Source organism: Phoca vitulina, unplaced genomic scaffold (assembly GCF_004348235.1).
Source record: "Phoca vitulina isolate PV1807 unplaced genomic scaffold, GSC_HSeal_1.0 scaffold100, whole genome shotgun sequence".
Taxonomy (NCBI): domain Eukaryota; kingdom Metazoa; phylum Chordata; class Mammalia; order Carnivora; family Phocidae; genus Phoca; species Phoca vitulina.
The window spans coordinates 929,714-946,709 of NW_022589803.1; the positions used below are offsets into that span (position 1 = coordinate 929,714).

At 53.9% G+C, this 16,996-nt stretch overlaps 3 protein-coding genes across 4 annotated transcripts in view; all 3 read right to left on the minus strand.

Annotated features, from left to right (window-relative positions):
* CABIN1 (calcineurin binding protein 1) overlaps window positions 1–648 on the minus strand; it is a 154,292-nt gene extending 153,644 nt beyond the window's left edge. Inside the window, 1 exon segment of the mRNA XM_032397546.1 lies at window positions 349–648. The gene's annotated coding sequence lies outside the window, so the exon portion shown is untranslated.
* Window positions 649–1,928: 1,280 nt separating this feature from the next.
* On the minus strand, window positions 1,929–5,569 carry LOC116627703 (D-dopachrome decarboxylase). Its single transcript, XM_032397588.1, has 3 exons — window positions 5,365–5,569; window positions 4,861–5,036; window positions 1,929–3,336 (listed from the first exon to the last, which is right to left on the minus strand). Exons 1-3 carry the CDS (start codon window positions 5,470–5,472, stop codon window positions 3,264–3,266), a joined length of 357 nt encoding a protein of 118 aa, XP_032253479.1. The 5' UTR covers window positions 5,473–5,569; the 3' UTR covers window positions 1,929–3,263.
* Window positions 5,570–7,995: 2,426 nt separating this feature from the next.
* Window positions 7,996–16,264, minus strand: LOC116627744 (glutathione S-transferase theta-3-like). 2 transcript variants are annotated; one of them, XM_032397635.1, is made up of 5 exons: window positions 16,042–16,264; window positions 14,374–14,461; window positions 12,399–12,549; window positions 9,501–9,677; window positions 7,996–9,189 (listed from the first exon to the last, which is right to left on the minus strand). In XM_032397635.1, exons 1-5 carry the CDS (start codon window positions 16,151–16,153, stop codon window positions 8,995–8,997), a joined length of 723 nt encoding a protein of 240 aa, XP_032253526.1. In that variant the 5' UTR covers window positions 16,154–16,264; the 3' UTR covers window positions 7,996–8,994. The 2 variants fall into 2 exon arrangements, with proteins under 2 accessions (XP_032253526.1, XP_032253525.1); XM_032397634.1 differs by having other exon boundaries at window positions 9,501–9,680; window positions 16,042–16,253.
* Between the last annotated feature and the right edge of the window lie 732 nt (window positions 16,265–16,996).

The following is a 16,996-nucleotide window of genomic DNA, read 5'->3' on the forward strand; positions in this document are numbered from 1 at the left end:
AAAGAGTTCCGTGGCTCCAAAATCATTTGTGCAGACACCTGAGCGTCAGTAGGCTCTACCTAACTGGGGTCCTCCTCCACCTCCTGGGAAGCAGTGCACTCAAGATTTTTAGTCTACGGGTGCCTGGCTGCCTCAGTCGGTAGAGCATGCAACGCTTCATCTCTGGGTTATAAGTTCAAGCCCCACATTGGGTGTAGAGACTACCTAAGAATAAAATCTTAAAAAAAAAAATTTTTTTTTCAGTCTAGACTTGGGCTGACACAGTTAGTTGGCTGACTCTGGACAAGACCCTTCACCTCATCTGGGCCTCCGTAAACCCGTATAAATGGCGCTATTAACAGCACTCACCTAGCAGGGCTGCTGGGAAGGCGAACTAAAAGGACGTTAAGTGAAGTAAAAGGTTAGCACCGGACTCAACACCGGCAGACGCAGAATCAATGGTGGCTCCCTCTGCTGTCACCGAGAACCACTCCCGAGGCTGGAGCCCGTCCTAGGCACCCCAGGGTGACGGCAAGAGCCGTGAAGAGGCCCGCGAGGAAGCCAAGAGCCCCGGCCTCGCCGCTCCCGCCCTCCAGCCTCGGTTTCCCCGAATGTGGCACTCAGGCTACCGGAGGCGCCCCCCTCCCCCGCGTCCGCACCGGCCTTGGCCCCGCGCCCACCGCCCCTCAAGCCCGCGCCCCTGCTCCCTTCCTTGGTTCAACAGAGCCGCGCCCCCACCCGGGGGATGCCCCCAAACCAGCCACCCGGGAACTCACCAGGCGTCTCCACGGCAACGGCCGGCCTGCCCCGACCCCCGAGCCGGCCGGCTGCGCGCCTGACAATAAGGCGCGCTCCCATTGGTTTCGGTACCGGCTCCGCTAGCCAATCAGCGAGGGCGCACGCGCCGCTCGCCCACGGAGCGAGCTCTCTGGGACACCGAGGGCTGCGTGAAGCCAGCCGCGCGAGTGTAAACTCTTCCGGTCCCTGCATTTGGGTACTCGAACTATTGTGGACTCGGAGCGCCAGCTTGAGGTTCCGACCTCTGTTCCCCACCAGTTGTAATATTTGGGAAACGCCGAATTTGGTGCCTGGCCCCGAGCAGTCGCTAAATGATGGGCGGTGTTACTATTTGTTACAACTTGGGACAGGTGCTCGGAAGGCAATGGAAACTTGAGGAACACTTAGGGGGAACCAGGGTAGAAGGAGCGTTCTCCTTTATATACCCTGTGCCTCACCTCTTTCTGAAGAGGATTTGAAGCCCAAAAGGCACAGATACAATGAACTATTGAAAGAAAGATAAAACAAAAACAAAAATCACAAAAATTCAAGATCGGGTAAATGAACGGGCTGAGGAGGGAGTGACAGAATTCCAAACCTGAAGAGGAGTCAGCATTTATAGTTTTCCGGAAACGGCCTCGGGTTGAGAGGTTAAACCCTTGGGAGCTAAGCCTTTTAGGGAAAGGTTTCACAAGTGGTGGTTGAAATTCATAGTTGCTTGAGTCCAGCAAAAATGATTTAAATAGGAATGAATATTATGGCTTTCTCTTTGACCGTACATAAAGACTATAAAATCATGGTGAAGAACTCATAGCTTCAGTTCAGAACAATAAAGCTTTAGTGATACACAGGAGTGGCAAAAGTAACGGAGTCGTGGGACGCCTGAGTGGCTCAGTAGGTTAAGTGTGTGCCTTCCGCTCAGGTCATGATCCCAGAGTCCTGCTCAGTGGGGACCCTGCTTCTCCCTCTGCCTGCTGCTCCCCCTGCTTGTGCCCTCTCTCAATCCGCCCCCTTAATCTTTAAAAAAAAAAAAAAAAGAGAGAGATGGGAAGGGTAGTCCACGCAGCAGGGAGCTGTGTGCAAGCTTTTGGAGGTGAGAAACAGGGCAGGCCACGCAGGATCCTCAGGCAGCACAGTAATACCAGGGCGCAAAGCTCAGGGCCACAGTGGGGATAATGTGGAGGGGGAGGGGACAGTCGCCCACAGCAACCAGATGACATCACTCTCACTCAGTTGGGCTAAGACACATAAGGTGGACCAGATAGGAGGCTGCTGCTTTATGTCCCGTCTAGGGACATAACCTGAACCCCTCCTTGGGCACTTCAACCATTCATTCAGATTCAACCCATGAACATTCCCTGAGCCCCTCTGGGAAGCAGGACACCCATGCTGGCAGAAGGAATGAGCGCAGGAACATTTGGGATGGAGCCAAAGGAAGGAACTCCAAGCTCTAGGTTTTAATGAGAGTCCACAGTAGTGGTCAGGTACACACACCACAAGCACAAGAACACGCCACTGGAAACTAACTTTACCATGTTGACAGCATAGGCTAAAAATCTCAATTTGGTATTTCACAGGTGTACTAAGACAAGAAAGATGGACTTTCAACTCTATAGGTAAACACAGTGCTCACCACCGTGTCTAAGGGTCATGGTATGTAAACTCTGCATCGAGCATCTGGAAGGAAACGGAAAAGGACACCCTTTAGGCTCCCCCACCCTGCCCGTATATCCCCTGAAATGTGAAAGCATGGTATAGTATTTAGATGGCAATTGCATTCATTCCTTTTCTAGTGGCAGACATTGCATTTCCAGGTTTGCTATTCCAGGACACGGCTTTTACAAGGTGCACAGCTACAGAGGATTCTCAGCAAGACTCATGGGAGAAGATGGAGTTTGGGAATGCCCAGGAAAGGTCCCTTCTGAAGCCCAGCTGTTCTGCTCCCCTGCTGGGCACAGCATTCTATGGGCAGCAGGCTGCATGGGCCAGCTCAAGCTGAGGACAGGAACATCTATCTGGTCAGCAAAATCTGCAGGAAGACCCAGCCTGGGCCAGCTGCCAGCCCTATCAGCCAGCACACCGGCATGGAGAGCAGGACCTCCAGGCTGCACCTTCCACCCTTGGATTTGAGCAGCCTACCTACAATACATGAGACAGTGGCCCGGAAGACAGGAAACATCCCACCTCTCAGGTTCCCTAAAGTTCCCACCTCATAAACCAACCCTGCTGCCCAGGGTGACCCAGAATGCCAGGGAGGGGTAAAGAGAGATAAAGGAATCATGTTTGAAAGACAGAGGTCTCGGGGTGGGGTGGAAAAAAAAAAGAAAGACGAAGTCTCTTCATTTATTTGACATGAGGATGGGGAAGAAGATGACTGTCAGGTCACAGGCACATCTGCATGAAGGAGTGCCAGAAGCTGGTATCCACCAGGCCCTTACTCTGCCAGGAGGCCTCTCTGGAAGGGGCAGACAGCTGACAGATGCATGCCCTGATGCCCTCTATGCCAATCATAGGAAAGTCATGACTGTCCCTTTCTTGCCAATCTGCCAGGGCTCCAGGGGGAAAAAGCGGATAATCATCCTTCAAGAGAAAAAAAGAAAAAAAAAAAAAAAATGTTATCAGCTCCTTGGCTAATGCCTTATATTCCAATGCCTAGCTGGGCACTCCTACCATGGGCTCCCAGACCAGCCTGCCTTAACCTAGCAGGCATTTTGTAAGCCTGCCCCCCAACCCATTAATGATCTCCCACTGTGGGCCAGTCAGGGGCAGGATGGTGGCTGCCCCAGACAACACAGCAGCCTCTATGGTCACTGTATGCGCTGTCTGTGGACTCAGAGGGGCAGCCCTCCTGCTTCCAAAATGCAGGCTCCCCGGGGGCATGTGCAGAGCCCCAGCCACCTTTGTTTTCTCAAAGCCTAGCTCAAAACCAGGCACAAGGTGAGGCCCCCCCCCCCCCACTGATGTCTATGGAATGAACAAACATGCCCCTTTCACAGAAGTGATGGGAAGTTCCCGGTGAAGAGCAAGATACTTGGAGTAACCTGAAGGGTAGTAGGGGAAGGGTTGGTGTGACAGGTTTAGTTTTCCCATCTGTAAACCTCACAGGGATGGCATGTCTGCACAAGGTGGTGTGAACAGAGGGACAGAGCTTGCATGGATCAAATGGGATGACGCACATAAGGTATCTAGAGATAACGTGGCACACGGTAAGCATTCACATGTTACGTATTGTTCTTACAATTATTATCTCACCCCAACTTGAGGACCAGGTCTGAGCACTCCCAGGAATAACCATTCCTCACCAGTCTTCCTGGGCCAACAAAGGATCCATTCTAGAAGGTTCTTTCAAGCTTCTCATGCTCTTAGTTCCTCATAGGCATGGGCTTGGCTCAGGAATATTTTTCACCCAGAAAAAAACTAACTCTCACACCAAATCCCAGGTTGGGGGGCTGTTCAGGCTTCTTGGGTGATCATTTAATACATTCCCCTCTGTTCACAGAAGAGAAGCCTACAAACCAGAGATGGTTCATTTCCAGGTTTGTCAGGCATCCCCCAGCTGTGAGGGACCCACTACTTCCTGAGCCTCCTGGGAGGCTGGGAGCCACCTGGGACCTAGTTGGCTACAGGCCCAAAGGTCACACAGCCTCAGGACATACCCAGCATTCCTCCCAACCAGCCTGGAGAAGTTCTCCTAGAAAATTATTCTTGATTTTCTAAGATGTGGAGAAGACTAAAGGCGGATGATAAATGGCCATAGCTTTGTCAGGTTAATAACGTTCTACCCTACCCAGTGCCAAGGCAGATACAGTGCATGGCCATCCCACAGGACTCTGGCAATTCCCCCAGGGAGCGGTTAAAGTAGAGCCTTCCCACAGCACAGATGGTAACAGGTTTGCAAGGCCACGCCTTGCCCAGGTGTCAAGAGGACCATAGCAGAGTCAGGAATTCATTCAATTCCGCTACCATTCTGAGGGTGGACCCACCATCCGAGGGCCCAGGGCACTAGGTCCATCTGAGCAGGGCGAGGAATGCATTTTTCTCCCAACCTTAGAAGGAGCTCTGGTATGGGATCACTGCCCCCATCCTCTCCCTGCCCCCACGCACCGATCCTGGCCCAGGTTCAGCTCCTTGGTGAGGAACTCGAAGAATCGGGCGCTGTGGCCACGGTTGTCCTCGGCTGTGCCTACCACACCGATGGAGGAGATGAGGAGTTGCGCGCAGGGCTCCGTGGAGCCGTTCACCGCCATGGCCAGACCTGGTCGCACCGTTACGTTCACGCGCTGCGGGGAACACGAAAGTTTCACCTGAAGCCCGTGCAGGCCGAGTTCGCGCTGAGGACCCGGGAGGACGAGAGCCGACAAGCTCCGGCCCCTGGGGTCAGGGCTAGAGGCTCGGGGCGGGGTCCTTGACGGTCACGTCGGTGTCAGGGCCAGGGAAGGCAGCACGGAGCAGACATGAGGGGTGGGGAGAGCGGGAGGCCAGGGCCTGGCGGGCGGGGACCCCTGCGACGAAGAGCCCGGGTCGCGGTGGGGAAGCCAGGGCGCGGACAGAGCCCGACCCCCGGCCCACCAGCCTCCTCCCGGCGGGTGCTCCCCGGCCCACGCTCACGTCCTCAGGTTTGCTCAGGATGGCTGCAGTGGCCGCGCAGAGCCGCTTCTCCAGTCCTGCGGGCACACGGCCGGCGGGCAAGTTCGTGTCCAGCTCGACGAACGGCATGTCTCGCCGGAAGGAACAGGTGGGCCACAGCAGCAGAGAAAGAACGCACCAAGTCCGGGTCGCTGTTCCCAAGGGTAGCGGACTAGGCAGCAGGGGCCGGGCGCCACGGAAACCAGGCTCCTTATTGGCTGGGCAGGCAGCAGCGCCCCCGGATTGGCTGCATAGTCTACACCACCCTCCTCTGCTGGCGCTGACTTCCGGAAGTCCTAAGGCCGGACCGGGAGAGGGGGAAGAGTGAGGTGTGTGACGCTGTCCCAAGCCGACTGGCTGAGCCACGGCCCGGCCCCACAGTGTCCCGGCCTCTACCGACACACTGGCCGGGGGTTTTCTGGCTCCCTGGGCTGCTGGGTGGTGCAGTCCTCTGCTTCCTAGCCCATATTTAGATTGTTAACCCCGAAAATAAAATAGCCAGTTATTTTACCAGTAAAAATGGGTTTCTTCGAGGATGGCAGAGAATTGCAATTTGGGACACGCAGCCTAAGACAAAACCACAGCCAAGTCCAACCAACAAAGAAGAGAAACGGTTTTTGTTTTTTTGTTTTGTTTTTTAAAGATTTTTTATTTATTTATTTGAGAGAGAGAATGAGAGAGAGCAAGCACATGAGAGGGGGGAGGGTCAGAGGGAGAAGCAGACTCCCTGCCGAGCAGGGAGCCCGATGCGGGACTCGATCCAGGGACTCCAGGATCATGACCTGAGCCGAAGGCAGTCGCTTAACCAACTGAGCCACCCAGGCGCCCGAGAAACGTTTTTTAACAGAGGAAAGGGAGGAGTTGGGACTGTTACAAACAAAAAGTCTGCGGGAATAAGCTGAAAGAGTGTGGTCGCGTTTCAGTGGCTGAGTTGTGACAGTGTCGCACTGGATGGACGGGGCAGGGGGGTTGGGGGTATCTTTCTTTCCTCTGCTGGTAGTATGTAGTCTTCTTTCCCTTGGGGATGCAAGGTAGGGTTCTTCCTGTTGGGGTTGCGAAGAGCTGCAAGGAGTAGTAGGTGTGAGAGCTCCCCCTTCTGGCCTCCCGACTTTATTGTAAATGAGGTTTTCTTTATGCCGTTTCACAAAATGGGGGTTTGAACACACCCAAAACATACACACCTGTAGGGGCCTTTACCGGGCTCCATCCTAATTTTTTTTTTTTTACTGTGTTGCTACCATTTCCAAGTAAGGCGACTTCACGTTATATGTAGGAATCTACACTTCTCTTGACCAGGAGCCAGGTGACACTTGCGAGTTCAGGTGGGGCTGGACAGAGAACCTCTGGCTCACTACATCCCTACCTGGCCCCGACAGACATCTGCCTTTGTGGCCTCTTGCACCTGTGGTAACCTCGTCTCATAGTGAAGTATTGTCCATCAAGGGATGAAAGCCAGGTCCTAGTCAAATTACCAGCCATGTTTACAGTACCCTATATTTTTATGGTCAAAACAAAATGTGTCACTTAAAACATGGAAATCTGGGGGTGGATGGGTGGCTCAGTCAGTTAAGTGTCTGCCTTTGGCTCAGGTCATGATCCCAGGGTCCTGGGATCTAGCCTGGTAGCAGGCTTCCTTAGGGAGTCTGCTTCTCCCTCTGCCTCTGCCCCTCACCCTGCCCCCCCCACCCGCTTGTGTGAGCTCTCTCTCTCTCTCAGGAATAAATATTTTTTAAAAATATGGAAATCCTGTTGATATGGCTAAACATGGCACTCTCATCAGTGTTGCAAATTTGTTTGACTTGTAAATGAAAATGCAATTGAAATTTTGTGGGTGTATATGAATAATTTCAATTACACTTCTAAAATTCTATATGAGTGTGCACATTAGAGGAGCCTTGGGGCGCCTGGCTGGCTCAGCCAGGAGAGCATGCGACTCTTGATCTCAGGGTTGCAGGTTCAAGCCCCATGTAGAGATTACTTAAAAATAAAATCTTAAAAAAAAGAAAAGGAGTCTCCATGAGAAGGCAGGCAGTTTATTGGATAACTAAGATATCAGAGGGTCTAGGACACAAGACAGGTAGATTCTAACAGTCTTGAGGAGAAAGGACGGGGACAGGTTGCAAGTCTGGGACCCAGGGTGGGGCACAGATAAGACAGTGGCCGGGTTCTGAGTAGGCTTGGGAGAGCAAGGCCTCTCAGTTGATGGGGTTTTGGAATGTAGGTGAGGTTCAGTGGGGTGGTGTCGGGAGCGACAACTAAGAAAGAATTCTTGAGACGTCTTTGGTGCAAAATGGTGGTTTATCAAAGCACGGGGACAGGCCCCGTGTGCAGAAAGAGCTGCAACTCCGGGGTTGTTAGGGGTGGCTGATTATATACCATGGGGTTGGGGGAGGTAAGGAAAAAGGTTTCAAGAGAACTTTCATATGCTAAGGAGGACCTGCAAGATAGGGAGGCCTCGCCATTGTCAAGTTAAGGTTGTTTTTCCCCTCTAGCAAGGCATTAACATTAAGATAGTTGGGAACTTTCTGGAGGAACATTACATTCTGCCCACTTCAAGTATCTGTCGATGGGCTGCAGGTTATAAGGACATTTAATTGTATTTGCATTCCCTTCTGGAAGCTATTGCTAAGCCTTTTGTAAGTAAACTGAGGGAGACTCAGGTCTTGCAGGATTGGGGTCTCTAGTTAACTATTTGTTTTTCCTTTTGGGCATCCAGGAGTGCCTGAGGAATGTCACATATATCCCATGGGGGGGCGGGGTACGGGGTGTCAGCTTCTGCTTTGTCCTCAGCTTGCCGTCTGTTCCCTCATCAGCAGCAGCACCCAGAGTGCCAGGAACTAACCTGGGACTTCCCTCCCTGCAAGGAGCTTCATAAACCAGCCCTGCACCCAACCCACCAGAGGGAGGACAGTGACCTAAGAGCACAAGGCCATGCCTGATTCAGACATCTCTTCACCAGCGTGAACCCCATCTATGACATGTGCTCAGTCAAGGGGTTGCTGAACCAGCTTTGCTCCAGGGTTGAGGGGAGGGAAGCACTGGGGCTAAGGAGACTGGGGGGTGTAGGGGGGTGTCATCTGACTTGGCCTGGAGCTGGGGAAGTCAGGGAAGCCTCCCTGGAGAAGTGAAAGGTGACAAATGCCTAAAGACCAGAAGGGGCACCGGGCAAAGGTGAAGACAGACCCTATTAGCAATGAAAACAGCCTGAGCCAAGGCCAGGAGGTGGAGGTGAGAGCTGGGAGAAGGGGTCTAAAAATGATGGGCTACTGTGTGCAACCAGAAGGCGGTGCCCTGGAGGGGTGGGCAAGGCCTTGAATGCAAAGTTCAGTGATTCATACTTTAGCCCCAGAGCAGTTCAGCACCATGGAAAGTTTCAAACACAGGAGAGACAGGGTCAAATATGTGTTTACTAAGCTCTTTCCAGGGGTGACACTAAGTCAGAGTGGAAGGAGCGGGAGTGGAGTGTGGAGACAGACAGAAGAAGGAACTAAGACCTGATGCTTGGAGGGAACCAGGGACCAGAGACTGGAGAGTATGTCTTGCTCACAGCCTAGGAGGGACAACTTCATTCTGACAAGAGTCTCCAACATCTTTGCAAGCCTGGCCTTCCACTCACTGCAGTAAACCCTGAACAGAGGGCTTCAGCTTCTCCTTTATGGCCGGGTCAGCTGGAGGCAAGTCCTTGACCTTCATGACAGCTGCTTGTGCCTCCTGAAAGAGATCCTTCCCCACCTCGGCCTCCACACGTTGGCGCCATGCAGCCAGCTTGGGTCGGCTTTTGAAGACTTGGCAGCCAGCACTGACAGGCTATGGGGACAGGAAGCCAAGTGGAGGGGGTAGGCATGCTCAAGCACAAGCCAGGATGACCTAGTTGAGTAATTCCCCAGGGTGGATTTTCCCTCCTTGGCCACAACATGTAATAGGCTGGATGTTCTCTGGGAGACACTGGAAGCTTCTCAGTATTGCTGCAGGATAGGGTCTGAAGCCCCATTTTACAGATGAGAACACTGAGGCTCAGAGAGGGGAGTGACTTGCCCAGGGTCCCACAACCAGGAAGGGCAACATTGGCTCCCTCCCAGGACACCCCACTGCCCAGTGGACCACCCCATGGCACTCACATGCATCAGCTCTGTGATGGCCACCAAGTCAGCCACTGAGATGTGAAGTCCAGCAACGAAGTCCTGGTCCTTTAGGAACTTGTCCTCAAGCAGCTGCAGGCACCTGTCCAGCTCAGCCAGGGTAGATGCCAATGTCTCAGGGGGCACCTGTTCACCCAGGAACACTGGGAACATCATCTGCTGGATGGGCGGGCAGAGAGAAGGCTTAGGGTCTGCTCAAAGCCTAGCCTAGTTCCTGCTCTCATCCAATCTACCACCAGGCCTTCAAATCTCTCCTCACTCCGACCCACTCCTTCCACCCACGGCCACCACCAGCCCAGGCGTCATCTTCTACTCCAACATGGACAGCCTCCACTCTCCCTAGGGCCTCATGCAAGGCAGCCAGTGGGGGGGAACTTCTGGAATCCCAGTCTGCCCATAACACCCCCTGCATAAAGCCTTCCATGGCTCTCCACTACCCTCACCATGAAGGCCTCAACACAGGGCCCCTCCTCAGTGCAGCAGTCACCCTCTCCCCACTCCCCACCTCCTTCTCCACCCCAGGCTTCTCAAATGGGATGATGCATGTGAATCCCTCTGGGATCTGGTTAAAGTGCACATTCCTAATCTGAATGCCTGGGTGGTGCCTGAGACTCTGCATTTCTTTTTTTTTTTTTAAAGATTTTATTTATTTGAGAGAGAGAGACACAGCGAGAGAGGGAACACAAGCAAAGGGAGTGGGAGAGGGAGAAGCAGGCTTCCCACGGAGCAGGAAGCCCGATGCGGGGCTCGATCCCAGGACCCTGGGATCATGACCCGAGCCGAAGGCAGACGCTTAACGACTGAGCCACTCAGGTGCCCCAAGACTCTGCATTTCTAAGTTCCCAGGTGGTCTGATGCTCCTGGTCCCTGGACCACAATTTGAGTACCTAAGGTCTATACTCACTCTGACTTCTCTCCATTCTGCCTTCAAACCCACCAGGCTCCTGCTCCTACCAGCTCTTCGGGGTTCCTCTTTCTAGCCCCGAGAGGCTCGAGGAAGACACTTCTAAGGTTATAGAAACCTGCACTTTGCCCAAGGGCCCTTCAGAACAGTGGTACTCTACCTGCAGCAGAGTATGAGCATACCCTTCTCATGCTCCCTCCCATGAACAGGGCACCCACTGTGTGCCAAGCCCTTTGTAAGTACCCTACAAATAACAATTCAGAGCACACATCTCAAAAACATCTGTACATTTGATAGGTAAAAATGGTATGTGTGTGCTGTTTTAGTGTGCATTTACTTGATTCTTACTTAGGTTAAATGTATTTTCATCCACTTAATGACCATTTCTCTCTGTTCTTCAAGTAAATCTCCGCTGGTTTCCTGTGCCCATTTTTCTCCTGTGCCTTTGTTTGAGGGCTTTCTGAGAGCATCTTTTTTTTTTTTTTTTTTTTTTAAGATTTTATTTATTTATTTGAGAGAGAGAGAATGAGAGACAGAGAGCATGAGAGGGGTTAGGGTCAGAGGGAGAAGCAGACCCCCTGCCGAGCAGGGAGCCCGATGCGGGACTCGATCCAGGGACTCCAGGATCATGACCTGAGCCGAAGGCAGTCGCTTAACCAACTGAGCCACCCAGGCGCCCCATCTGAGAGCATCTTAAATACTAAGAATGTTACTTCTTTCAGGGGCAGCTGGATGGCTCAGTTAAGCATCCAACTCTTGATTTGGGCTCAGGTCATGATCTCAGGGTGGTGAGATGGAGCCCAGTCGGTCAGTCTCCACGCTCAGGAGGGAGTCTACATGAGATTCTCTCCCACTGCCCCTCCCTGCACCCAGTTCATGGGTGGGTGCGTGTGCATGCTCATGTGTGCTCTGTCTCTCAAATAAATGAATCTTTAAAAAAAGTGTTATTCTTTTTTTAAAAAAAGATTTTATTTATTTATTTGAGAGAGAGCACAGAGGGATGGGAAGAGGAAGAAGTAGACTACCCGCTAAGTAGAGAGCCCAGTGCAGGGCTCGATCCGAGGACCCTGAGATCATGACCTGAGCCAAAGGCAGATGCTTAACTGACTGAGCCACCCAGGCACCCCTTTCTTTTTTTTTAAAGATTTTATTTATTTATTTTAGAGAGAGCAAAAGCAGGGGGAGGAGAAGAGGGAGAGGGAGAAGCAGACTCCATGCTCAGTGCAAAGCCTGACCCAGGGCTTGATCCCAAGACCCTGAGATCAAGACCTAAGCTGAAATCAAGAGTCTGATGCTTAACTGACTGAGCCACCCAGGCACGCAAAATTTACTTCTAACAAATCTTTGCCAGTTTTTTGCTTGTTTTAAGTTTAATCCTTTCCTCCTTACACAAAATGTCATTGTTATGCATAAAATCTATTAGGCTTTTCTTTAAGTCTTTCAGTGTTTTTAGGCTTAGAAATCCTTGAATACCCAGAAATCAGATCAACTTTATTGAAATGACGCCTCATTTCTTCCTAGTTTGAGATTTTTCTGATTCCCAGCAGCTCAGGAATCAGGGCACATTGGGGGAAATCACTCCCTGGCTCTGCCCTGGCTTCCCCTCTGGGAAACAAGTTGGCTGGACTAGAGAGTCTCCGGCATTCTAGAATTTGGTGTTCTAAGGCCTCAGGTCTGAGCGGAATTTTTTTTTTTTTCAAGATTTTATTTATTTATTTGAGAGAGAGAAAGTGAGCAAGAGAGTGAGACAGCACAAGCAGGGGGAGTGGCAGGCAGAGGCAGAGGCAGAAGCAGATTCCCCGCGGAGCAGGGAGCCCGACATGGGGCTCGATCCCAGGACTCCGGGATCAGGACCTGAGCCGAAGGCAGATGCTTAACAGGCTGAGCCACCCAGGCGCCTGAACAGAATTTTTTAAACAGGAAGCACTGTCGCTTGAGCATCCTCGAAGGGTCCCCGTCCTGCCATAGCTCACCTTCTGCCACATGGCTCGAGTGCAGCTACTCCGCAGGGCTGTGTGCTGCCAGGCTAGGTACTCGTCCACACGGGCACGGGCCTGCAGGTCCTGGGGGTACCAGTGGTCGGGGACCTCATACTTGCGACTCAGATACAACAGGATGGCCACACTGGGGGACACGGAGGGGGTGAGGAACATGTACTAGTCACTTTCCAGCCACTCCACAGGGACTAGGCCCCAGGTGGAGGCTGGCCCCCACTGCTCACATTTCCCCAACTCCTATGGGTGGAGCATTACACTATCTCTGCACCATGATGCAGAGTAGGAATGTGAGGCTCAGAGAGGTTAGATGACTGCCTAGGGTCACACAGCTCTACGTTGGGTCATCCTATCATCTGAACTAAGGGCACCGAGTGAAAAACAAAATGTCTTGGGATTTCAGAAGGAGGGTGATGGGGTACTCAGAGAAAGCTTCCAGGAGGGGAAGGGGGGCCCAACATGGTTCCTGAAAGACAACAGCAACTCAGATAGCACTCCCCACCATATCCCATGCATGGTCACGACAGGAGCAAGGAGAGCTGTCCCCTCACACTCCCTGGGGCTGGGACAAAGCCTCCCAGGTGAATGGGTCACTGCTTCCCACCCTGTCCCACTCTCCTCTCTACCTGCCCAAAGCCTCCAGCCTCCTCCCCCAGGAAGCCCTCTCTGACCTCCTCCCCTCCCCTCTCCCTCTACCATGTCTGGCCTGTGCATCATGTCTGGCCAGAGCACCATGCCTCCATGGATGTTGGACTGTCCAACGACCAGAGGTTCTGAAGCCAAGTGGAACGTGAATCTGGCTCTACCACAGAGGTACTATGTGGCCTCAGTAAAGGATATCACTACTCAGTCACCAACCTGGAGGCTGGCCTGGGTTCTCATCTCTCCCACCTACCTCCATCTCTTCAGCACACTCTTGGGCTTGACCTTCAAGGGCAGTCAGAACTGACCACCACACCCCCCTGTACCACCACCTTGGTGTGGGATCCCAGCACCTCTCTCCTGGATAAGCATAGTAGCTTCTCACCCCAGCCAGAGGGATCCTTTAAAACCTAAGGTGGATCTCAGCTCTCCTCTGCTTAGACTCCTGCAATGGCCCCATCTTACCTACAGTAAAAGCCCAAGTCTTCCTGGCCCCACATGCTCCCCTCCGACCTCATGCCCTGCTTACTGCCCCTCCCTCACCCCAGCCACGCTGGATGTCTTGCCTCTTCAACCTGTCCCCCAAGCATTGTCCCCCTTCATAGCCTTTGGCGTTGTTGTTCCCTCCAGCCAGAACACTCTTCCCAAATACCTTGCTCCTCTGTTCCTGTAGGTCTCTGCACAGATGCCTCCTCCTCAAGGGGCCCTTCACTCAACATCTTACTCAAAATTGCACACACCCCCACTCTTAGCCTATTTTCTCCATGGGTTACACCTAACAGAGATTAGCAGTCCCCTCTTCTAGAATATAAGCTCCAGGAGGCCAAGGGCTTAGAACTGTTCACTGCTTTGGCGCCACAGCCTAGATGGTTCTTGGCCCTGGTGGGTGCTCAGCAAATAGCCACTGAAGCTCTCTGGGTGCTCTCTTGACTCCCAGGGCAATAGTACTTGCCCCCAAGATTTGTAGAAGTGGTAGGGTACAGCTACTCCTCAAAATTTAGCTCACCTTCCATCTGGGGGCTGGGCTGGCAGAGAGGAGGCCTGGAAACAGGCTGGGCCCTGTGACCTTGGGCAAGCCCCTCCTCTCTGGGCTTCAGTTTCCTCCTTTATACAATGGGCTGGAGGGGCGGAGGGGTGGGGGGGGGGGGCATGCCATGACTTCAATAGCTCCTCCCAGCCCCAGGCTCCTCTGCCTGCTGGGGCTGCCACAGGTGCTCAGGGCACACAAGCCGTGATCCAAGCCATCAACAGTAGATACACAGATGGCTGGCTGGTCTCACAAGGCCTGGGTAGCAGCCTGGGGACCTGATACCTCTCGGCCAAAGTGAAGTCCCCGTCCTTCAAGGCTGGCACCTTCTTCAGGGGATTCACCTGGGCAAAAGCATCGCTGTGGTGCTGGCCTGTGGGAGAGAGCAGTGAGGCTGGTGAGAACTCTGAGCCCCCCTGAGGCCTCTCCCCCACCGCCACCCCAACGTCCAGGCCCTAACTTTCTGAGGTGGGCAACAGGAAAGAGACCACTCTCCTGGCCACCAGATCACAGACCCTGACACCACCAGAGGCCCACCCTTCCTGCGTCCACCCCCCTGGGAACCCGGGCCAAGCAGCATCTCAGCTTGGCCATGAAGGGAGGGTGAGTCCCTGCAGCTGCAAGTCACCCCCACCCCCAGCCCCAGCCAATTCATCCATATGTCAGACACTCCAGTCTCCTCCCTGGGCTCTAGGCTTGCCCCTGCAATCCATCTTCCTATGCCAGCTGGGTGCCCTGTCCACACCACACCTGCCCGTGGCCCCCAGTCCAGCCTCATTCTCTCCAGGACCTCCTGCCCTCTTCAGTCACCCAGCCTCCAGCAGCTCAGCTCTTCTTTCTGTCCCGTGCCAAACTCTCAAAACTCCTTCCCCAATGGGGGTTCGCAGGTCTGTTCACTTCTGCATTCCTTGAGCTGGGCCAGTGCTGGAGGGTACAATTACTGTGTGCGGAGTCAGAGGGCCTCCGTGGAACCAGGCTCCAGCCTGGCCATAGGCCCACCTATGGGCCTCTTTGCCCTTCTCCTGGGTGAAGAGAATCAGCCCTACCCATTCTCCCTCCAGAAAATGCCTCTGTGCCCAGCCCCCAACCCAAGAAGGGCTGGAAAGGTGGAGCAAGGTGGCAGCATAGTACTTGGTGGCCCAAGCTGGGGGCACCAAAGACAGAAGGTGGGCAGGCTCAGCCCAGAAGAGATCTCCCCCCTGGCCTGCCCAAGGGTAGGCCTGCTGTCCAACTGTCGTGCGGTCCCATTACAGCCCTGCCCCTCCACTGGATCCTGTAAATGTGGAGGGGAGGTAGGCAGGCCTAGGTAGAAGTAAAGAGGAGCCCAGATAGAGGTGGAACCGCCTTCTGCAGGCAGCTGCAGACATTCAAGAGACGCAGGCTACTCCAATTCAGAAATGAGGAGGCAGTTTCATTGTTTTCTCCAAGCCCGGGGGCGAGGGCGGGCGTGGGGGAGGTATTGGGGCACTCACTCCACTTCCCCACACCCCCCCTTCCCGCCCCCCACCCCACGCCCCCCACTGCTCCCTCTCTCGGCTCTGCTCCCTCTCAACCTGTATTTCTTTTTAAAGATTTTATTTATTTATTTGACAAAGAGAGACAGCGAGAGGGGGAACACAAGCAGGGGGAGTGGGAGAGGGAGAAGCAGGCTCCCCGCTGAGCAGGGAACCCGATGCGGGGCTCGATCCCAGGACCCCGGGTTCACGACCCGAGCCAAAGGCAGACGCTTAAGACTGAGCCTCCCAGGCGCCCCTCAACCTGTATTTTGAAAAACGTTTCGTATTCACTAGGCAAAGATCGGGGCTCTTGAAAAAGACACAACCGATAACCGATTACACAGTTTCCGTACTGGAGGGTGTGTCCTCCAGTCGGTCTGCCGCGCCGGCGGGGGGGGGGGGCCCGTCAGCACACAGGCGCCCCCGACCGCAGGGCCTGCCTCCCTGCCAGGCCCACCTTTGAGCAGCTCCACCGGGCGCAGCTCGAAGGGGATGCCGTTCTTCTTGGCGAAGATGTAGACGGCGCGGCAGGGCTGGGACAGCAGGTCCAGGTAGAGCTCTAGGCCCATGGCGGGAGCAGCGGACCACCCCCGGGTCGCACCCAGGGTATAAGACCGGGAACAGAAACGGCCAGGCCACCGAGCCTACAGCGGAGCGCAATCAGGGGGAGAGCGGTTGGGATGGGGGTGGGGCGCCTGAGCCCCGCCACACCCTCCCCGCCCACTGGCTGGCTCTAGAGAACTTTGGGCCAATCAGCGGCGCCCCAGCTCTCCCTCCTTCCCTTCCCTGGAATCTGGACTGCAGTTCTCTTGGTGGAGAGGACGCTGGGAGACTTGGCCTCTGACCTGAGATTTCGTTGCCAGGTCACACCCCTTTCCCGGACCTCAATGTCTACCTTTGTCAAATGGTGCAGTGGATGATGGTAATGGGAACGGGACGCCAAGGACGCTTCCAGCACAGACCCTCAGTGAATTTAGGATCGAAAGGGCTCGGCTGCCTTCAGTTGGCCCAAGCCACCTCCCCAGACTCAAGGAGGGGACTGAGAGAGAAGGGGCTTCTAAGTCCCCAGGAACACAAAGGGAGGCAGAGAACGGAGGTACAGTAGCCTCCCCTGGGCCCAGTGCCCAGGATGGAGGCTGCGGAGGTTTCTGGACCCCAGCTCCTTACAGAGCCCTGGCCCAAACTCCAGGTAAAGAATGAGCCACCCCTCCCTAATCCCTGGGGTCATATTCATTACAACCCAGCTAAACTAATCCTTCTAGCAAAAGGCGGAAGCCAGTGGGTCCCACCCAGAGGTTTGCAGGGGGGCCTGAAACTTCCTCACTTCCTTTGCAGAGCCAAGTTCCTCCAACTGACACCATCTGGCCCCTGAGGTCAGTGGTTATGAACCCCCATTCCCTAAGAGAGGCTCT